This window comes from Lipotes vexillifer, unplaced genomic scaffold (assembly GCF_000442215.2).
Source record: "Lipotes vexillifer unplaced genomic scaffold, Lipotes_vexillifer_v1.1 scaffold230, whole genome shotgun sequence".
Taxonomy (NCBI): Eukaryota; Metazoa; Chordata; class Mammalia; order Artiodactyla; family Lipotidae; genus Lipotes; species Lipotes vexillifer.
In genome coordinates this window covers 6183154-6207195 of record NW_006775143.1, presented here as the reverse complement: position 1 = coordinate 6207195, position 24042 = coordinate 6183154, and the positions used below count along the sequence as shown (strand labels likewise).

At 38.1% G+C, this 24042-nt stretch overlaps 1 protein-coding gene across 3 annotated transcripts in view; it reads left to right on the top strand.

Annotated features, from left to right (window-relative positions):
* KIAA1958 (KIAA1958 ortholog) overlaps positions 1–24042 on the top strand; it is a 171912-nt gene that overhangs the window by 78393 nt on the left and 69477 nt on the right. The window contains exon 2 of one of the 3 annotated variants that reach the window (XM_007449765.1): positions 11602–12796. In XM_007449765.1, the coding sequence (XP_007449827.1) occupies positions 11626–12796 (1171 nt within the window). In that variant the 5' untranslated portion in view covers positions 11602–11625. Of the gene's footprint in view, positions 1–11594; positions 12797–24042 lie in introns of those variants that run through there. The other 2 variants (XM_007449764.1, XM_007449763.1) reach the window with 2 other exon arrangements.

Sequence of the window (24042 nt, the reverse complement as noted above, 5' to 3'; positions counted from 1 at the left end):
CATGTGGGATCTTCCCAGACCAGGGCTCGAACCCGTGTCCCCTGCATTGGCAGGCGGATTCTTAACCACTGTGCCACCAAGGAAGTCCTTTTGGATGTTTTAAAGGCACCTCAAAGTAACACGGCATAAACCAAACCCTTTCTCAGTGGCCAAGTCAGAATCTCTAAACTATTCCTTCCTCCCATCTCCCATATCTAATCTTTCATCTCCTGCCTCTTAACTTGGTTTTCAAATCTATTGTCCTTTTAACATCCCTGCACTATTGAAGGCGGGTTACCAATAATATATCTTAACTCAATTATTACATTCTGTCTCCTAACTGGATTCTTACTTCTGACTTAGATCTCTTCAAACTATTATCAGAATGATGATTTTTTACTTAAGTTACTTTATTTTTTACTTTTACTTTACTTTGCTTTCTTACTTATAACCATAGAATACTTTCTTATTATCTCTATAATAAAGCCCAAAGTTTTTTACACGATCTACAAGATCCTCATGATCTGGCCCTTGCCTTCCTTTTCCGACACATCTTGTGCATTCCTCACTCCTTATGGACCCCTCCTTATGTTCTTTCATTCAGCCATACTGAACAACTTCCATTTTCTCAAACATAGCATGTTCTCTATTTTCTGGGCCTTCAAACGGGACACTTTTCCTGCCTCTCACTAACTTCTGTGTGTCCCTTGGTTCTCAGCTTACATAGAAGCTAGTGGGGTAAGAGGCAGCCAAGTTTCCCTGACTCATCTCAGTGTAGGTGAGATGCCCCTGCCTCGTGTTCCTGTAACACCATGTTCTTTCTCTGTTGTAGCACTTACTATGTTTGATTGAAATTATTTGTTTTATTGTTTCTCTGTCCTCCTAGACTGTAAGCTCTGTGATGACACAATCTGCCTTTGTCACCCTTCTCTTTCCAGGATTTAGCCAGCGCTTCACAATGTTTAATACATGTTTGTTGAAAATATGGTTGACAGGTGACACTTTACATTTGACTCAGGGAACTAAGTTACATGAGCCAGGGAATATCTCTGAAGGCACATATTTTATACTCTCACCCAGGAAACCTGATTAAAATGACTTTGAAAGTCTACTGAAATGGTTTTCACTTTTCAAATTACCTTAAATGGTTTTGCAAAGTCATATAAGGCTTTATAGAAAGGCATACTTGTCTATAGGTTGGGAGGTTTTTATGTGTAAGTTGCATAGACTGTTCATGTTATGCCGTTAAAATCAGTGATTCCTGAGTCCGTTGCTTTTTAAAGGAAATTGAACAAATCATCACTCCTAATCTGTACGTTTGCTCTTTCTCTTATGATATTTATCTTGATTGAGAAAAAATCTATCCTGGCTTTCAAGATAGAAAGCTGGGAATTATTCTAGCCTCTCTTTTCACCCTCATTCCTCAAAAGCAATTCATCACCAATTGCTGCCTGTTACCTTCGAATAGATCTGCCCTCTCTTCCTCTCTTCTTTAATTCCTTAGGCCTCTGGTCTAGACTCTGGTCTAGACTCCTTTGCCCCTTGTCACCTTTTAATCTATCTGAAAAATGATCTTTATAAAATATGAGTTTGGCCCATGTCTGTTTTCTGATTTAGGCCCTTCACAAAGTAAACTCCCAAGCTCTTTGTATGGTGCACAAAGACCATCGTGCTTTTGCCCCTGCATGATTCTTCAGTTTAATCTTTCTTCCATAGTTCCCATCTTAAAGGTCACAAGCCAGTAGTAACTGAATCCTTATAGTTGGCTAAAATCACCATACTGTTTGAAGTCACTGCGCCTTTGTGCAGAATATGCCTCCACCTCTTTCGGGAAGCAGACACTACTTCCTTTGCATTCCTCACCCCAAAAGTAGAATTAATCATTATCCCCATATCTGGAACATTTACTTATATTGTATTATAGTTTATTAATTAATTGGCTTACATAGTGTACTATTAAACTTTAAACTTCTTGAAGTCAAGAATGCCAGTTTTATTTCTCTTTTTTTTCCAGAATGCTTCACACAGTGTGTATTAGTTTCCTAGGGCTGCCTAGCAAAGTACCACAAACTGGGTGGCTTAAAACAACAGAAATTTACTGTCCCACAATTCTGGAGGCTAGAAGTCCTAAATGAAGATGTTGGCAGGACCATGTTCCTTTTGAAATCTGCAGGGAATCCTTCCTTCCTCTTACTAGCTTCAGTTCTGGTGGTTTGCTGGCAATCTTTGGTGTTCCTTGGCTTGCAGCTGCATAATTCCAACCTCTGCCTTCATTGTCACATGGCTTTCTCCCTGTGTATCTGTCATCTTTTAAGGACACCAGTCGTGTTGGGTTAGGGGCCTACCCTACCTCTGTATGACCTCATCCAAACTTAACTGACTACATCTGCAATGACTCTATTTCTAAATAAGGTATTTCTGAGGTGGTGGGACTTAGGACTAAAATATATCTTTTTGGAGGGATACAATTTACTCCCATAACACAGTGTTTAGCATATAGCAGGTATTCAGTAGATTTTACTGAATTGAAATATAAATGAAATACATGTTATATATGCATGGTATGGAATTTTAAAATATTTTTGTGTGATTTTTTAAATTATCAATACTATGGACAAAATATCTTTAGAATTTGTCTGTTTCCAAAAATTACATAATAGTTACATGGTAGTTGTGACATTTGAAAATTAATAAATACACTATCTTAAAGTAAAAGCAAATATTCTCTGAATTCTTTATTTGTAAGCCCATTTTTAATGTCTACTAATTTATATAATTTACATATAAATTTTGTTTGAAACAATAGATGTATTTTAAATTTTAGAAAGCACATTCTAGGCCTCAATAGCAATAAATACCCTTTCCATATCCTTTACTGTGTTTTTTTTAAGTAGTATCTCCTTTCTACACATTAATGTTGGAACTTTTTTCTTCAGACTTTTTTGTTTTTGATAAAATCTCCGTTGTTTAAGTAGTTTTCCATATTTAACATACATAATAAATTGTATCCTTTAATGGGAATATGGAGAAATTAAGTTTAAATGATATACTTCTTAGATTCTGAGAGTTCTAATTGGTGGGAAAATAAAATAGGAAGTTTACTTCATTCTCAATAAGAAAAAACAGAGTAACCTTATTTCTGTTTTTTTAAAAGAACTCTTGCTTCCCATGTTCTGCTTTATTTTTGTCGTTGTTGTTTCTAGGTTTTTAAATCACTGGTCTGTTAGTTGAGACATCATCAGTGCTTTTTAGACCATACCCAAGTTTCCTTTGCATTGAAAGTTACTCAGGGAACTCCTGAAACAAGGTAGCAATGTTGAGTGTGTTTAAGTTTAATGGATCCCTTCTCCATCCCTGCTAAAGCTAGTTATATTCCATTAGCAACTGATATGGTAAAATTTATCAGAATTTTTTATGGCTCGTGCTTTTTGCATCCTAAAGAACATTTGCCTACTCCAAGGTTACAAAGATATTCTCCTATGATTTCTTCTCAAAGTTTTCTAGTTTCAGATTTAGGTCTGTGATCCATTTTGAGTTAATTTTTATGTGTAGTGTAACTAAAGGTTGATTTTTTTTGTTTTTAATGGATATCCTATTCATCCAACACCATTTGTCGGAAAGATTTTCCTTTCCTATTGAATTACCTTTACACTTTTGTCAAAAATCAATTGACCAAATATGTGTGGGTCTATTTTTGGCTACTTCCTCTGTTCCATTGATATATGTGTCTATTCTTTTGTCAGTACCCCACGATCTTGATTACTGTAGCTGGAAATTATTGTTAAGTCTTGAAATCAGGTAGAGTGAGTCCTCCTACTTTATCCTTACTTTAGAATTTTGCTTTAGTTATTCTATAAGTTCTTTATATTTCCATATAAACTTTAGAATCGACTTGTCAATTTCTACTAAAAAAGCCTGCTAGAATTTTGATTGGAATTGCATTGAATATGTAGATCAATTTGGGAATAATACCAACCTAACAATGTTGAATCTTCCCAGTCTACAAATATGGTATATATCTCTGTTTATTTAGGTCATGTTTAATTTCTCTCAGCAGTGTTTTGTAGTTTTCAGTATAGAAGTCTTGGATTTGTTTCTAAGTATTTAATACATTTGGCACTACTATGAATATAATTTTTTAAACTTTAATTTTCTAATATTTTGTTGCTGGTATATGATTTTTAAAATATTAATCTTTTATCCTGTTACTTTGCTAAATTTATTTATGAGTTCTAGCTGTTGTTTTGTGAATTCTCTGGAATTTTCTACATAAACAACCCTATCATCTACAAATAGACAAGTTTTACTTCTTCTGTTCTAATTTTTCTTCCTTTTCATTTATTGTATTATTTCAGTAGCTGTGACATCTGATACAATGTTGAATAAAAATGATGCAAGTGGGCTTCCCTGGTGGCGCAGTGGTTGAGAGTCCACCTGCCGGTGCGGGGGACGCGGGTTCGTGCCCCGGTCCGGGAGGATCCCACGTGCCGTGGAGCGGCTGGGCCCGTGAGCCATGGCCACTGAGCCTGCGCGTCCGGAGCCTGTGCTCCGCCACAGGAGAGGCCACAACAGTGAGAGGCCTGCGTACCGCAAAAAAAAAAAAATTATGCAAGTGAGCATGTTCTTGCCTTATTTCTGATCTTGGGAGGAAACAATTCAGTCTTTTATATTAAGTATGATGTTGGCTGTAGACTTTTTGTAGATGTACTTTATCAGTTTGAGGAAGTTCCTACTATTATTAGTTTGCTAAGAGTTTTTATCATAAATAGATTTAAAATTTTGTCAAATACTTTGTCTGCATCTATTGAAATTGATCATATGCCCCCCAGTGGATGGTTAATATGTTGAATTATATTGATTAGTTTTTGGGTTTTGTGTTTATTAATTTTTATTGGAGTATGATTAGTTTTTGAATAAACAGCCAACCTTGCATTCCTGGGATAAGTCTGCATTCCTGGGATTGGTCATGATGTATTACCCATTTTATATATTGTTGGATTCAGCTTGCTAAAGTTTTTAAAGGATTTTGCATCAAATTAGGAATATTGATCTATAATTTTCTTTATTGTAATATCTTTGTCTGGTTTTGGTATTAAGGGTTATGCTGGCCTCCTCAAACAAGTTGGGTAGTTCTTCCTCCTAGTTTTTGAAAATATTTACATAATTTTGGTATTATTTCTTTCTTGATGAGTGATAGAATTTACCAGTGAAATCTTTTTTTTGGAAAAGATTTTTATTATTATTATTAATTTATTTATTTACTTTTGGCTGTGTTGGGTCTTCGTTTCTGTGCAAGGGCTTTCTCTAGTTGCGGTGAGCGGGGGCCACTTTTCCTTGCGGTGCGCGGGCCTCTCACTGTTGCGGCCTCTCTTGTTGCGGAGCACAGGCTCCAGACGCACAGGCTCAGTAGTTGTGGCTCACGGGCCTAGTTGCTCCACGGCATGTGGGATCTTCCCGGACCAGGGCTCGAGCCCGTGTCCCTTGCATTGGTAGGCGGATTCTCAACCACTGCGCCACCAGGGAAGCCCGGAAAAGTTTTTTGTTTTTTGTTTTTTGTTTTTTTGCAGTACGCGGGCCTCTCACTGTTGTGGCCTCTCCCGTTGCGGAGCACAGGCTCCAGACGCGCAGGCTCAGCGGCCATGCCGGTCCAGAGAGACTGTAAGAACTGTGGGGCAAATTGTTGTAACTGAAGTCAGGTGAAAGCCAACAGGATATTCATGGTGTTTGACTGGTAGCTCATCGTCAGGCTTTGGAAAAGCGACATATTTTTTTATACCATTTTTGTTTTCCTAAAAAAAAGTTTTTCTCAAACTTTTGAAAGAAAAATATTTTCATGAACCTTCTTTATACCTAGTGCTGGCTTAAGTCATTTTCATCATAATGTTATTTAAATATGTTTATACATAAAATATATGCTTATACTTCTAATAAACCTGTAAATCAAAACTGGGCTTCCCTGGTGGCGCAGTGGTTGAGAGTCTGCCTGCCGATGCAGGGGACACGGGTTCGTGCCCCAGTCTGGAAAGATCCCACATGCCACGGAGCGGCTGGGCCTGTGAGCCATGGCCGCTGAGCCTGTGTGTCCGGAGCCTGTGCTCCGCAACAGGAGAGGCCACAACAGTGAGAGGCTCGCATACTGCAAAAAAAACCAAAAACAAAAAAACAGACATACAAATTCAACTAAAGTAAAACTACAAAACCATAAGTTCAAATTAACAACTTTTTTTTTTTTTTTTTGTGGTATGCGGCCCTCTCACTGTTGTGGCCTCTCCCGTTGCGGAGCACAGGCTCTGGACGCACAGGCAAGAGAACCAGACTTGAGACAATATCTTTCTACTGTTATAATGCTGGAGGCAGTATAGTATGTTAATGAACAGTGTGGGCTCTGGAGTTAAGACTGAAGTTCAAATTTTGGCTCTACCATTACTTTGTCCAAGTAAAATGAGGATAATAAGTTACCTAATTTATTAGGATTGTTGATATAGTTAGGATTATTGATATGTCAAGTCCTAGAGTAGTACCTGGCAATCAGTAATTGTTCAGTGAATGTTAGATATAATAATAGTTTTATGTTGTTCTGAAACCTAATAATTAATGTTAGGTTTAATGGTAGAAAGTCTGATTCTATAATGTTTCTGATTTTGACTTTAACAATAAAAATACTAATGATAGAATATCTGCTTGCCTAAGTTAACAGTGTGGTGATGATAACTTTATAGCTTTGTTTACTGATTTAGGGTAATCAAATCTCACACTTAACCTACACTCTGCTAGGCAGGCCTCCTTGGGGTTCAATTTTTAATGACATATCCCATGATAATTCTGTAAAGCTTAGTGTCTAATCTAATCATTGCCCATATAAAATATGGGAAAATCCTATCTGAAGTTATTTTTCTATTCTTGAAAATGTAGAAGAAACATTATTTTTCAGCATAGAGCTTATCATCAGACTGCTGAAGGAAATTAGTAGATCCTAGAAACTACAGTTGATCCTTGAACAACTCCAAGTTAATCCGTGTATAATTTATAGTAGGCCCTCTGTATCCAGGGTTCAACCAACCACTGACTGTGTAGTAGTGTACTATTTACTATTGAAAAATATCAGTGTTTAAGTACATCTGCACAGTTCAAACCCATATTGTTCAAGGGTTAGCTGTACTTATTCTCAGCAGTTTGAAAGTACCTTGATTGTCTTATGGTTGATTCTGTTTTGTATTAAACTTTGAATATATTGCAGTATATTGATAGCTATTCCTTGTCAGCTTAGACTCAATCCATTTAAGTACCTTAAATATTAGCTAATTATGCTCTCATAGCTACCAGTTAACCTTGGTTGCCTGGTTGAATTGTGTTAATAGTAATACTGGAAAAATATTTTCATTTTATGGTACTCAAGAAAAGTTTAAGAGCCTCTTCATGAGATTGCTAGTAAGTTTCATAATGTAATAAAAGTGACTTATGATTACTACCTGTTGATTCTTAAAGGTTGGTGATTATTATAGAATTAAGTGGATAAGCTTTTAACAAAATTTAAAGTTTTATCCACTTTGCCTTTTATTTTAATTATAATTTTTTCTGGCTGCGGGTCTTCAGCAAAGTTACTATTTTACTACTGTATAGTAGCTCTTACCTGGATAATAAGTACTTTTGACTTCCTCAGGCTTACACAATTTTGTGTTTTGATTCTGCCACATTTTTTACAGTTTGAACTGTTAAAATGACTTCATTCAAATATTGTGCCATAACGTATATGATTTTTTCTGTGAGCATATATCATTTATTTCTTTTCTCGTTAGCCTACAACATTTAAAGAGGTATTTTGCTTCACCATTGCATATGCCATTTTCATGATGTCAAATCATAATACTTTTCATTTGAATATTATTAATGCAGAAGAGTAGTTTTGTATTTATATCTGCTAAAAAGAGTACAGCATGAACAAGTTTCCCAACAAATTGGAAGTTGAGTGATGTTATTTTAGTTGATTATGGACACTAATATGAGTATAGATACAAAGGCAAAGGGGAACGAAAATTACAAGGTGATACTTAGATATAAGATTTAGATGATTCATAATATGCTTATATTAATTGTTTTTTTATTATGATAGAAATGAAAACAATTATAAACATTATGGCATAAAATTATAGACCTCCCAAGATTTATTTGTGGAATCCAGTCTGAGAAACCTAGAGTATAGTGCAAAGAAAATGAAGGATTCTGCTCTAAGATTTCAAAAACCAGAGGTGAATGTATTATTTTTTGTGTATCAGTTAGTAGTTGAGTTCAGCTGTGTGTAATCAAACACTTCAACAACAGTGGCTTAAACAAGATCATGGGATTATCTTTCCCTTAAGTAACAAGGAATCTTAGGCAGTTCAGAGCTGATGCAGTGGCTCCATGATGTCACCAAGCTCCTCTGGCTATTCTCTCCCATCCTTAAGTCCTTATTTCATGCTCCTAAGATGGCCTCTGCAGACCCAGCCATCATGTCCTTATTCCAGGCAGGAAGAAAGGGAAGGACAAAGGGAAAAAGGCAAAAACTGGGACAAGTCTGTGCTTCAAAGGGCTTTTGCAGAAGCCCCACCCAGTGACTTCCGTTTACATATTATTGGCCAGAACGGTGTCATGAGATTTCCCATTTCAAAGGAAGTTGGGAAATACGTTTTAGGTGAGCATATTGCTGCCCCAATAGATTGGGACTCTGTAATGATTAAGAGACAGTGGATACTGGGTAGGCAAACAGCAGTCTCTGCCATACCAACTAAACAGATATGTTAAGAAAGCTCAAAAAACAAACATCAGGGAATTCCTTGGTGGACCAGTGGTTAGGACTCTGTGCTTTCACTGCCGAGGACTCAGTTTCGGTCGTTGGTTGGGGAACTAAGATCCCGCAAGCCGTGCGGCGCAGACAATACACAAACATCAACACCCCGCCCCCCCGCAGTCTTTCTGTTCTTCTGCATTTCTACTTTAAAGTTATATGAAAGGAATATAAATGAAGTTAAGTTCCTAAATTGCTAGAGTACGAAGGAAACATAAAGATTATAGTCCTGTCATTTTAAGCTTAGAGATAATTAGTGGCTTGTCTGAGGCCACAGACAGGAACTCCAGGACGAAAATTTGAAGTTCTTGACTCCCACACTAGTCCCTTTCCTTCTGATTTATTGTGCTGCTTCATAAAATCTGGTTGTTCATGTATTACTCTCCTACATACACAAGGCAGCTGTGTTTTGGTTACATCACTGGGGATAAAATCCTCTAATCCCTTGAATGATTACAATAAAAGTCTTAGGAGGAAACTTCTTGTTTCTTATTTGAGGGTCTTATATGTTTACTTTGTTAGTGTTGATGGTGCTGCCAGCATTTATAAATTCATTCATTCACTCTTCATTCATTTATTCAGCACCAGCAATAGATTATAAGGTCTCAAGAGCAGGACCATATCTTATTAACTTCTGTATCCCTAAGTAGGTCCTCACTGATGAATGAAAAATTATATCATAGTCCCTGTCCTCAGGTAATCCTCAGTCAAGTCTGGGAAATGGATAAGAATGTCAGTTGATAACAGTACAGCAAAGGCCAAGTTTCTTGAGATAATGGAAGTACAGGAAGAAAATCTAAAATCTCTGAGACTGAAAGAGTATCTAGAAAGACTTCAACAGGAAGTGGTCCCGAGGTCAGTCTTGAAGGGGTTTTCCAGGTGAAGAAAGAGGAAGGCTACATATCAAGCCAAAGAATGAGTTTTTAGAGGCCCAGTGAGGGTGAGAAACTGTTTAGAGAGGAGATAGGAAATATGGGAAAAGGCCATAGTAGTAGTAGAAAATGAGGGTCGGGAGGTTGACTATAGCCGTGGCCGTATCACAGAGGCCATATCACACATGTTACAAAACATGTTAAAGGATCTGAATTTACCAAACTCCACTGTTGGTGTGCCATGGAGATAGGGCAGAGAATGGAGGCTCTTATGTGCCCTTTTGCATGGTCACATGGCATTGCAGTTGGACGTTGGCACCTTAGTGCAGAGCCCACTTCCAGCGAGGTACCTTTTGTCACCCACAGCTGCAGATGACCAGGGAACACACATCAAGATCCTTGTTCCTCTAGGAGAATGGTACAGATGAACTGGTTTGCAGGGCAGAAATGAGATACAGATGTAGAGAACAAATGTATGGACGCCAAGTGGGGAAAGTGGCGGGGGGGGGTGTGATGAACTGGGAGATTGGGATTGACATGTATACACTAATATGTATAAAATGGATAACTAATAACAACCTGCTGTATAAAAAAAAATAAAATTCAAAAGAAAAAGATCCTTGTTCCTTCCTCCCTAATTCTTCCCAGGATGTCCCTTTTGACAGAGCCTTATTAAACCTTTTTAATCACATGTGGACTCCACGTGCCTCTTTACTTTTTTTGCTCATCATATTGTCCTCACTCTTACCCAGTCAAGGACCCATAACAAGTATTCTTTTTGACCTCTTCCCAATAAGGAATGACTCATTCCTCTGTGGTAGTTGATTATATACCAACTTGGGTGTATAGGAACCTCAGATGGTAAAATACACCGGACCCAAGTTTTTACCTCTAAATTGTGAGATAAAGGCAATGACTCAGAAATTTCAGACAGCAAGGAGGTGGGAAGCCTGCTCCTAAGATTTGGCACCCGGCCTACCCATCCTTGCTTCTGGTCTACAGCCTGCCTGTGCCCCTGACCCCAGCAGGGGCCTCTAGTTGCTCCCCTCCCAGACTGTTTTCCCATCTCTGTTAAAGACTTTTCTTCCCCACTTCCCAGATACAGCCCCTCATTCTCTTCTTGGACTCCCAGTAGTGTCATTTGTTTTCTGGTGCCCAGCAGAAAACCAGATTTCCCTTCTCTGACATCCATCCTGGAGGATCTAAGCCTTTGGTGGCCCTGCCTCTAGTAATGAAATTTATGGTAGCAGAAGGTGAAGTTAGAAGTTCATCCTCCTGGTTAATACAAATAATACACACATTTTATTATTACAGGGCTGACTGAACCTCTCTCTGTGTGACTTTGGAAGTAAAATGTACTATGAAAAAGCTCACCTCTTTTTTTATTGCTTGTTTCTTTTTTTTTTCTTTCACTTTTTTTTCTTATGTAGACATTATAACAATAAAGGAAATTAACAGAAAATTTCTCAGGTCCCACAGCCATAAACCATCGATTGTTTTTACTTTTTTTCCTGTATTCTCTTCCAGTCTCTGCCCATATGCAGTGATATTAACTGTATACAGTTTGTTTTTTTGTTTGTTTGTTTTTTGTTTTGTTTTTTGTTTTTTTGTGGTACACGGGCCTCTCACTGTTGTGGGCTCTTCCCGTTGCGGAGCACAGGCTCCGGACGTGCAGGCTCAGCGGCCATGGCTCACGGGCCCAGCTGCTCCGCGGCATGTGGGATCTTCCCGAACCAGGGCACGAACCCCTGTCCCCGGCATCGGCAGGCGGACTCTCAACCACTGCGCCACCAGGGAAGCCCTGTATACAGTTTTGAAGTACTTTTTTTTTAATGCCACATGATCATAGTTTAAGGAAATTGAAGTGATTGAGATATGGGAATATCTTGGGTAATAATAGCTTCTATTCTGATTATTTTCCTTTAGGAAAGACACTGCTGATCCTGTAACATGGAGGATTGCCTTCATACCTCATCTGAGAATCTATCCAAATTGGTCAGCTGGGCCCACAGCCATGGGACCATTTGCAGCCTCATTCCAAACCTGAAACATTTGCTTTCAGAAGGTTCCCATGGGAACCTGACAGCAATGTGGGGCTGTAGTGCGGGCCATGCTTATCACTGGCCACTGACAGCTACTTGCAGAGCTGGCTCCCAAGAAAGGGTCTGTTTCCAGGATAACAGAAGCTTTAACTCTGATAGTCCCAGTATAATTGGAGTGCCCTCTGAGACACAAACTAGCCCTGTTGAAAGGTACCCTGGGAGACCAGTGAAAGCAAAGCTAGACTGTAATCGGACCAGAGACTCTTGTGACTTCTCTTATTGCAGTGAGCCCTCTGAACTGGATGAAGCTGTTGAAGAGTATGAAGATGAAAACACTCTGTTTGACATGGTTTGTGAGTCTTCTGTTACAGATGAGGATAGTGACTTTGAACCCCAAACCCAAAGGCCTCAAAGCATTGCTCGGAAAAGGCCTGGAATAGTCCCATCTTCTCTCCATTCAAGCTCCCAAGCTCAGATGATTGATGAATGCAGCAGTGATGTGATCATTAAGAAAATCAAACAGGAGATTCCTGAAGATTATTATATTGTGGCAAATGCAGAGCTGACCGGAGGGGTAGATGGACCAGCCCTCTCGTTGACGCAGATGGCAAAACCTAAGTCTCAGACTCATGCTGGTCCCTCCTGTATAGGGTCTGCTAAGCTGATTCCCCATGTAACATCTGCCATCAGCACAGAGCTAGACCCACATGGTATGTCTGCATCCCCCTCTGTGATGTCTAGACCAGTCGTCCAGAAGACTGGTAGGGTATCTTTGGCTTCACCAAACAGAGGACCCACTAGTGCCCATGGCACCAGCCAACAGGTGGCCATACAGATGCCGGTGAGCACATCCCATCCTAACAAACAGATCAGCATCCCTTTGTCTGCCCTGCAGCTGCCTGGACAGGATGAGCAAGTTGCTTCTGAAGAGTTCCTGTCCCATCTGCCCAGCCAGGTCTCCTCCTGTGAGGTGGCCCTTTCTCCCTCAGTTAACACAGAGCCAGAAGTGAGCTCCAGTCAGCAGCAGCCTCCAGTTGCTCCGACCATAACCACTGAGGCCACGGCACAGTGCATACCAGGTATGGCACGTGAGGTGACAGAGTCCCTCATCCACGTACATCAGAGAATTCTGCGCCGTCAGCACTCCTAAAACCACTGGCTCAATTTGCTAGAATTTGGGCCTTTATTATTCTCAGAAAGATAGAAATAATGAAATAGTATACATCCAGGTGATACAGTAAAGGAAATTCATCTGAAATAAGGCCATCTATCCAGTCGATGTACCTCAGGGCTGAGAGGACAGCTGTAGGATTGTGCTGTTGATATTGCATGGCTGTATTTAAGGTTTGTATCTGATCTTAAGCTGAATTTTTATAAGTAAAGTTATTTTTGAAAGTTTTTTTTAATGCTCTTGGTTACTGTTTTGAAGCCAAAATGGTGTTGGTTTAGGCATACATTGAAAATAGACCTGACGTTTTTTTCAGTATTATTTATTTGAACCAATTTAGCACTTTATTCATTTTAGTTGGTGTGGCAGTTTAAAACAAGTTTTTTTAAAAAGCAACAAATATATCTTGAAGAAGTATTTTATTTTTTCTCTCAAAATTTATAATAATCAGATAACTTGCATTTCTGGAATACCTGGACCTAACTGGAATGGATTGAGAGGAGAAAGAAATAATTATATGAGGCCCCTATCTTTAATTCTAACATTCTAAATGTTCTGTAATTCTAACATTCAGTATTTATTTAATCTGGGCTATTATTAACCATCACTAGTATCTAATTTCAAAATATTTTCATCACCCCAGAAAGAAACCCCATACCCATTAGCAGTAATTCTTTCCCTCCTCCCAGCCCCAGTCAACCACTAATCTACTTTCTGTCTCTATGGATCTGCCTGTTGTGCACATTTCATATAAATAGACTCTTATTTTGTGGCCTTTTGTGATGGCCTTCTTGTACTTAGCATAATTTTTTTAAGGTTAATCTGTGTGGTAGCGTCTATCAGTGTTAGTTTCCTTTCTATTTCATTGTATGGATAGACCACATTTTGTTTTCCTTTATCAGCTGATGGATACTTAGGTTGTTTCCATTTTTTGGCTGTGGTAAATAATGCTGCTAATATCATTTATATACAAGTTTTTGTGTGGACATATATTTTCATTTCACTTGGGCAGCTACCTAGAGGTGGAATCACTGGGTCATATGGTAACTCTATGTTTGAGGAACTGCCAAACGGTGTTCCAATGCAGCTTCACCATTTTACAATCTCACCAACAATTTTAAAAGATTCCTATTTCACCATATGCTCACCAACACTTGTTATTTTCCATTGAAAAAATTATCCTGCTGGGTGTGTGAAGTAGTAACTTGTTGTAGTTTTGACTTGTATTTTACCCTAATGCCTATGTTTTTTTTAATGTGCTCATTGGCCATTTGTATATCTTTCTTTTGAGAAAAACCCATTCAGATCCTTTGCCCATTTTCTAGTTATGTTGTCGTTTTATTGGTGAGTTATAAGAGTTCTTTATAGATTCTGGTTGTAAGTCTTCTATTAAATACGATTTGTAAATATTCTCTCCCATATTCCCTGGGCTGTCTCTCCTTCTTCCTTCCTTGCTTTCTAGTTTTAATTCAATCAGTTAATCACAACATGGTCTTTGGCCAATATTCACATCATTAGACACAATATTATCTTTATTAGGCTTGTGAAAGTCTTTGTACTAAGACTCTAACTCTTGATACATATAGGATATAAGTAATACCTTTTCACTTAAATAGTTGTGAATTTGGTTTATTTATTTGTCCCCCTTCCCCCCTTTTTTTTGTAAAATAGGAGACAGCCTGACAGAGTTTCTACATTCTCACTTAATTTATATTTGAGGGTAGAATTCAGAAATGTATTTTACAAAGTGGTCCAGTATAGCAAAACAGCTTAGTAAAACTATTGTTTGTATTGTATATCCTTCTAATAATTTACCCCTGCAAAAGCAAGTTGAAAGATTTCCTTGCATCTGCCTAGTGGATATTAGTCCGCTAGTATGTGTATAGTAAATGGGACATTGAGGCTCAAACTAACTGTAATAGGAATTTCCTAAAGAATGATCCTGATGTTTTGATCCATTGTTCTGTGAAAGGATATTATATTGCCAAGATATTATTAGCTTTAGAGAAACACTCTTTGGACTGGAAACATCAATGGACAAATAAAAATCTGATTGATACTTTTCTTTTATGAGAGATATATAAAGTTAACTTATAATTTACCTTTGTTCTGTAGAGCCCGAACTAGGCTCTGTGCTCTAAAAGTTTTATTTATTTATTTGCATATTTATTTATATTAGAATAAATTTATTTTAAACATAGGTTTTTAAAAAAAATTCAGAATCCAGCACATCCAAATGTATGTGAATGAATATGTACAAATGGACCTTAAGTACTTAATATGTAAAGCATACTTAGGACTAAGCAAAGAAGAAAGGTTCTGAAAGAACTAGCTAAAAGCAACATCGGGTACTTTTAAAATGGATGTTGTGCAACCTTAAGTCTTTATCAAATCATTGTAGAAATACTGCATATCTTTGAATAATATTTTTTAAATAAATAATTTGACAAATGACTAGTCAGACAGAAACAAAGAGAAATTGTTCCATTTTGTTTAGTTTTACTGATGTCATTTAAATTCTATTTCCTGGCAGTTCCCTGGCGGTTCAGTGGTTAGGACTTGGTGCTTTCACTGCCGTGGCCCCGGGTTCAATCCCTGGTCAGGGACCTAAGATCCCACAAGATGCGCAGTGCGGCCAAAAAAAATCTGTTTCCCTATTGGAAAACCGTTCTTATTTCTGTTTAGAACTAAACTCACAAAGTTATCAAATGTTAACAATGTGTGGATAAAATTATTAATTTTCATGTCAGCCCTATTACAATGCTCAACTCAAATCTTAGCAAACAGTCATGAGTAAAGAGGACATACATTATTAGAAGAATTATTGACTATCTCGCAGTGGTTTCAGTTCCATTAATTTTTGAGATTTTTATGTAAATTTGGAGCATTTGTCATAAATTAAAATTTTTATTGCATCATGAGCTGGGTTTCTATGTGTATATTTCTTAAATATACATACATACACACAGCTTCTTTTATGATTTTGTGCAAGAACCCCCCATGTTTATTTGAAGTATAGTTGATTTACAGTGTTGTGCTAATCTCTGCTGTACAGCAAAGTGACTCAGTTATACACGTGTATACATTCTTTTTTTATATTGTTTTCCATCATGTTTTATCACAGGATATTGAATATAGTTCCCTGTGCTATCCATTAAGACCTTGTTGTTTATCCATTCTAAATGTAATAGTTTGCATCTACCAACCCCAAACTCCCAGTCCATCCCTTCTCCTCCCCCTCCCCCTTAGTAACCACAAATCTGTTCTCTATGTCTATGAGTCTGTTTCTGTTTTGTAGATAGGTTCATTTGTGCCATATTTTAGGTTCTACATATAAGTGATATCGTATGGTATTTGTCTTTCTGACTTACTTCACTTAGTATGATAATCTCTAGTTGCTGTGAATGGTATTATTTCGTTCTTTTTTATGGCTGAGTAGTATTCCATTGTATTTATGTACCACATCTTCTTTATCCATTCATCTGTCGATGGACATTTAGGTTGTTTCCATGTTTTGGCTATTGTGAATAGTGCTGCTATGCATGTAGGGGTGCATGTATCTTTTTGAATTATAGTTTTGTCTGGATATATTACCAGAAGTGGGATTGCTGGATCATATGGTCATTCTATTTTTAGTTTTCTGAGGAACCTCCATACTGTTTTCCATAGTGGCTGTACCAACTTACATTCCCACCAACAGTGTAGGAGAACCCCTTTTATTAGTCAGCTTTTTTTTCTCAGAAGTCTTATTGTAGCAAGCAATCAACTTTTGCTTTTCACATTTGTAATATATGTGTTTTCTTTTGAAAATCTACATCTTTATCTTTTTCTAATAGATTCATATGTGTTCTTTATATATTAGAAATATTAACTCATAGTCTATCATATATATTGGAAATACATATCCATGTATATTGGAAGTACATTTTCCCACTTTACCATTAATTTTTTTATTAATTAATTAATTTTTAATTATTTTTTTTGGGCTGCATTGGATCTGTATTGCTGCGCACAGGCTTTTTCTCTAGTTGCAGTGAGCAGGGGCTACTGTTTGTTGCAGTGTGTGGGCTTCTCATTGTGGTGGCTTCTCTTGTTGCAGAGCACGGGCTCTAGAGCGCAGGCTCAGTAGTTGTGGTGCATGAGCTTAGTTGCTCTGCAGCATATGGAATCTTCCCGGACCAGGGCTCGAACCTGTGTCCCCTGCATTGGCAGGTGGATTCTTAACCACACTGCCACCAGGGGAGTCCACCATTAATTTCTATATAATTTTGTTGATGGGATTTTTTGAGGTATGGATTTTCTTAATTTTTATGAAGGCTGTTCTTTAAACCTCTACCTACCTATCTATCTATCTGTCTAGTTAGCTATCATCTTTTCTGCCTTTGGCATTTTGCTTAGGAATTCCTGTCTTGAATCAAATAAATATTTTCCTATGTTGTCTTCTGTTTTGTTTTTTGGTTCTCTTTTCCTCTCCTCCCCTTCTGTCTCCTTTCTTTTTTTACCTTTAACTCTACAATCAGAATATATTTTAGGGTGGAACCTCACTTCATTATTTTTATAGGTAGTCAGATGTTCCAACATCACTTATTGAATAATTCCCATTGTACACTGAATTGATTTATGTATCTCATTTTTGTTTATAACTGGGTCTATTTCAAGATTTTCAGTTTTGGGGTTTTTTTAATCTCTTTATCTTTTTTCTTCTAATTTTTACTAATTGATTATATTTTCTATAAAACAATGCATTCAGAGAAAAATGGATGTAGTCTAAAGCATTTAATAGAATACTTTTTGAAACCTACTCATGTAAAATTGAGTTCAGTGAGGTTTTAAAAATTAAGTTGCGTATTACTTCTAGTTATTTGGTCTGTGTTGACACAAATAAACAATGGTTTCTCGTGTCAGAAACAGAAGATCTGAGTTAAAATGAATGTATAAAGACAATTAACTGCATTATAGTCGAAGGACACGTCTTCAAATGAGCTTTTATCCAGGGTTCAAACAATGTCTGCAGTTTCTCTCTTACCATGTCTCATCTCAGCTTCCTCTGTATTAGCTTCACTTATAGATACTTGATCCCTGCTTGGTCCCCGAGGCGGTTGCCAAGTGTTGCTGGGATTCATGCCTAGCAGTGGACAGAGCCTGTGCCACCGCCTTCCCACTAACCCCCGAATTAATCCTTGAAGCATCAAGCTCATACCCTGGGAACTGTATTGAGACCAGTCCTAAGTAGACCCCACAGCTGAGTGTTGGGGTCAGGTGGGAGTGTTCTTCCAGGGACATTCTGGATTCTAATCTTGAAAGAGGCAGCACACCAGAGACACCTACTACTATTTGTGTGGGGTGGGTTTTTGTTGCAGTTGTTTGTTTTTTTGAGCATTTAGTTTTCTTTGTGTGGGCAGATAGAGGAGTTGTTTATATGTGTCATTCAAAGACTAGGTATACTAGAACAGTGTTCTAATATAAGGGATAGAAATATGTATAAGTAAGCATATGCTTTTATGTCTGTGTATATATGCATATGTATACATACATATACAAGCATACATTATTTTATATATTTTCATATCCTACAAGAAATATATGCCTCTTCTTACAAGGCGGAACAAGTCTAAATTTACTTTCTTAGCCACACCCTTTCTTGTACCTTCCTGCAGGAAGACCTGCAACATAAATTCTGAAAGGTAAGAGAGGCAAAATTAAAATTCAGGCTCAGTTAATACCATCATTTCCCTCGTTTTCATAAAGGGGTGCTCATCTGAGGATTGATATGACAGGCAGTGCTGGGCACTGAGATAGTAGAGCTTGGCCACTCAGAGTTTGGGATCAGACATGCCTAGGTTGATTCCCAGCCCTGTCTCCTACTGGCCTTGTGACCTTAGCTAAGTCAGTTTATTTCTCTGAGACTCAGTTTCCTCATTTGAAAAGTAATAACATGTCTGTCTCACAGGATTGTTTGACGACCAAATGCAAAGTATAGGTGAAGCACTAAAGAGAGTACATGATGTGTGATAAACATTCAATAAATAATAATTTCCACCATTATTAATATTTTCATTGTCGTCATCATTGCTGCCATTATTAGACTGTGCTCAATACTCTTGAATAGTCAAGTATAATAGATTCTGATTTTATGCAGTAACATCTATTCATCTACTAAAATGGTCTATGGACCAGTCTCACCTGGGAACTTATTAGGAATGCAGATTCTCAGGTCCCACCCCAGACCCACAGAATCAGAATTTGCATTTTAACAAGATCTCCAGGTGATCTGTTTGCACACTGAAGCTTGAGAAGCAGGGATTTAGGAAATGCAGTTTCCACATTAGAGGGCACATTGTTATTCCCTCTGGCCTCACTGTGACTTTGAACACTCTTCTCCTTTGAGAGAATTCCCTCCTTTGTATATCTGCACTTCCCCATTGGAGAGGCCAGAAACTCACTTTTCCAAGTTTATATTTCAGTGAGGGCACAATCTAGTGGCCTGAAACTTTGCCAGTCAAATGCACTCACTCTAGACTCTAATCAGAAGTACCTAGGACTTCCCTGGAGATCCAGTGGTTGACTCCATGCTTCCAATGCAGGGGGCATGAGTTCGATCCCTGGTGGGGGAACTAAGATCCCACATGCTGGGAGCTTCCCTGGTGACGCAGTGGTTAGGAATCTCCCTGCCAATGCAGGGGACACGGGTTCGAGCCCTGGTCCGGGAAGATCCCACATGCCGCAGAGCAACTAAGCCCGTGTGCCACAACTACTGAGCCTGCGCTCTAGAGCCTTTGTGCCACAACTCTGAAGCCTGTGCGCCTGGAGCCCGTGCTCCACAACAAGAGAAACCACTGCAATGAGAAGTCTGTGCACCACAACAAAGATTAGCCCCTGCTCAGCGCAACTAGAGAAAGCCCACGCGTAGCCAAAAATAAATTTTTAAAAAAGGGAAAAAAAGAACTCACATGCTGTGCGGTGCAGCCAAAAAAAAAATAATAAAAGGAAGAAGTACCTAGAAGAATCTGTTTTTGGTAAATACAGTCCAGTTTCTAGAGGCAGCAGGAGCAGTGTTCCACTGTTAGAAGCCCAAGCTGGAGTTTGGTGGCTGATTTGTCTCCAACGGCGCAAATCTGTGGCGTGGTCACCTCTAAACCTGGTTTCCTGGTGTTGTGGGAAATTGTGTGGCCTTTATTAAATTCTTTTCTTGCCTAAACTAGCTAGACTGGGCTTTCATTGTTTTAAACAAAAAAGCTGGAGGAATATAACCTCTGAACCCAGGAAAGGTGTTCACCTCTCCTAGATGTGGCATGAAAAATAAAATAATTTTCTTTTTATCACTTTTTATCACTAAAATAAATATCCCCTTGGTAAGTAACCACTAATACAATATGCCCTATAGTGTGTGCTATCTTGCTATACAAACTGTAAGCAACTCATAAGATGTTGAGGGGTAGAGATACCTTCTCCTCACCCTAAACCTTCTCTCCCTTCCCAGTGGGGGTTTTTGCTGAAATATGTCCATTGTGGGGAGTTCCACTGAACTGGGAATGAGAAGGAGGTACTTAGTACCTTTGTATTCAGCTATGGGCTTTAAGAGCAGTTTTGGAAAAATGAGAGAAAACACAGTTGGAGCTTCTTAACACAGTGTTGAGTATTTCTTAAAAGTTAATTTTGAATGATTAGTTTTCTCTTAGGTGTATTTTTTTCTCATGTCATTTCACATGATGCTACTATTTCCTGAAATGATCTATTTTATTTCTTTACTATTTCTCAGTTTGATCCCCTGAGACAGAGAGATTGATTGACCTTCAAAATCACCAGGAGGTAGCCCAAATAAGGAGGATATTAGGAAATCTGCACATTGACGTTTCATATTGTCTCATATATTTTATTTCTTTTCTTCCTTTTTACCCTCCATTTCTTTTTCTCTTTGCATAATTTCACCCTTGAGTTGATCAGTAGTGGGTGGTAAAAATGTGGAAAGTTTGGTAAGATCTGGTAAAAGGGAGTGAGCTTCATTTCATTAGGCCTCTTAGAAGAAAGTAAATGGACTAGATGCTTACCTAATTTATTCTTGTACCCCTTCTCTTGTAATGCTGAGGGAGGCTTTAATGGAGCTACCAAGCACCCTTCTCTTCAGTCCCAATGCCTTGAGCGTAGTATACATGCAGTCATCCTGTCGGTAAGTAGTCAGTGTTGAGAACGTGTCCGGGGGAAAGTTAGGTACCTGCTTCCAGGAGTTTCCAGGACTTACTGCTTGATGTTAGCAACATCATCTAAAATCAATAATTTTGTTCCACTCAACACTCCACTCACCTAGTTGCACAGGGAGGAAATCAGGTCCCTCTCTCCCATTGTGATATGGGACTGCATGTTCATAGGAAGAGAGAGCAGGTCAAAACCTTGATGAAGCTATAGATCCCTAAGTGTGTTACGGAACACTGTGAACCCTTTCAGATATTACTATCAGCACCCCTTCTAATAGGCTTTTGGAGGCACCTTCCACCCCTCTGCTGAGTATCACACATCTCAATTGTTTCTGTACTTGAAGATCACCAGCTGTTGACTGTCCTACTTGAGTGTCACAGGGTCGCCTCTCCCCTACCTAAGTGTCACAGAGCCACTCCTCCCCAACTGATCAAAGGGCACTTCTCAGAGTGGTGGGCGGGGGGCGGGGGTTGTCTTAGGTTTTATCATGTATAGTAGAACTCCCGTGATCAAAATGATTTTAAGGAACTGGAGATGGTGGTCTCCAGCCTCTGGCTGAGGGGCACCTCCCTTCCTTCCTTCCTGTTTTGCAGTTCTTAGAAAAGACGAAGTTGTGGTTTTTAATTAGTCTTCAGGCTTGTTTTCTATACTGGGGAAGGAGTATGGGAGGGAGACATGAGATTAAGTACAGTCATTCTGTTATGAAAAGAAGAATAATTGGCTATATCATCATGTCTTTTCAAAGTATTTAGGTCTTCACCAACGTTTTACCAAGGCAATAATGAAAACCCACTATACCTATATAACATATAATTTACAACATTATTATATGTAACTTATTATAAAGCTGTAGTAATAAAATGGAATAGTTTGGCAACAGAGATAGACACATAGAGCCATGGAACAGAATAGGGAGCCCAGAAACACTCCTGTACACATATGTGAACTGTATGTGAAATAGAGCCATCGCAAATCAGTGGGAGAAGGATGGACCTTGCACAGGATGGACCTGTGCACATGATATTGCACAGTTGGTCATCCGTGTAGAACAAAATAAAATTAGATCCTTACGTCACATCAGACATGAAAATAAAACTCATTTAAAGATCTAAATATGGAAATACAAAACTTAAAACTGCTTGAAGGAAATCTTGCAAAACAGCCTTGGTGTTGGGAACAGTTATTTAAATGAGACACACAAAAAAAGCACAAACCATAAAGGAAAAGATTGAAAATGCTGACAGCCTTTAAAATCTTAGCTGGGACAGGGATATCATAAAGCTAAAAGACAATCAATAATCTATGAGATGATTTTAATGTGCGTAACAAAAATATTCGTATACAGAATATGTAAAGAACTGCCACAAGTCAGTAGGGAAAAGGTCAAATAATCCAGTAGAGAAATGAGCAAAGGAAATGAAGAGGCGCTTCTAATAAGAGGAAACCCATATAGTTAATAAATATATGAAAAATGTTCAACCTCACTGGTTATCAGGGGAATGTAAATTAAAACAACAATACGATACCATCAGAAAGGCAAAAATTATCAATTTTTACTCCAGACGTTGTTGAAAGTATGGGGAACATGCTGGTGGGAATATAAATTGGTACAACCACTTTGGAGAGCAATTTATAGTATCTAATAAAGTTAAAGATGTGCATATCATATAACCTTGGCATTCAGTTTCTAGGCATCTATCCTAGAGAAATTTCCTCATATTATAAAAGGAGAAATGTGGAGGGGTATACATTGCAACTTTCTTTGTGATAACAAGGAAAAAACTCAGTTAACAACCTCAGTGTCTGTCAGTAGATAAATTGTGATGTATTTTTCAATGGAATATATGCATCAGGCAGATCTGCATTAATTAATGTAGATAAATCTTGAAAACGGAGTTGCTGAATGATATTTAGAGTACAATACCTAAAAAACAAACAGGCATTCCTATGTACGGTATGTTACACTCTCGCATACCACAGTAATGAATTATGAAACATGGGCTGGAAGGACCCATGATGCATCAGTACATGATAGTGGTTGCATTTGGGAAGGAGGGGGGATGAGAATTGGGTGCACAGGAAACTTGAATATCTGTGATATTTTATTTTTTTAATTAAAAAAAATGTTATTGGAGTATCATTGCTTTACAATGTTGTATTGTTTCTGCTGTACAGCAAAGTGAATCAGCTATATATATACATATATCCCTTCTTTTTTTGGATTTCCTTCCCATTTAGGTCACCACAGAGCACTGAATAGAGTTCCCTGTCTATACAGTAGGTTCTCATTAGTTATCTATTTTATACATAGTAGTATATATCTGTCAGTCCTAATCTCCCAGTTCATCCCAGTGACCCCTCCCCTCCTTGGTATCCATACGTTTGTTCTCTACATCTATGTGTCTCTATTTCTACTTTGCAAATAAGTTCATCTGTACCATTTTTCTATATTCCACATATAAGCAATATTATACAGTATTTGTTTTTCTCTTTCTGACTTACTTCACTCTGTATGACAGTCTCTAGGTCCATCCATGTCTCTGTAAATGTCACAATTTAGTTCCTTTTTATGGCTGAGTAATATTCCATTGTATATATGTACCACATCTTCTTTATGGGATATTTTCTTTTAAAACCATGGAACAAATATGACATTATTAACATTTATTAAATCTGGCAGGAACATGAGTTCGTGTTATACAAGAGGCAATATAAGCACAGTGCTTAATTGTGAAAATCTGGGCACACAGCTGCCTGGATGCAAATCCCAGCCCTGCCACTCATCTTCTGGGTGACTTTGGCAAGTCACTTAACCTCTCTGTGGCTTAGCTTTATCATCTGTAAAATGAAGAAGATAATGTATCTATTCTCTAGGGTTGATATAAGGATTAAAGTAATCCATACAGAGCCCTCTGGTTCATGGTAAGCATAATTTAGTATTCTGCATACTTTTCTGTATATTTC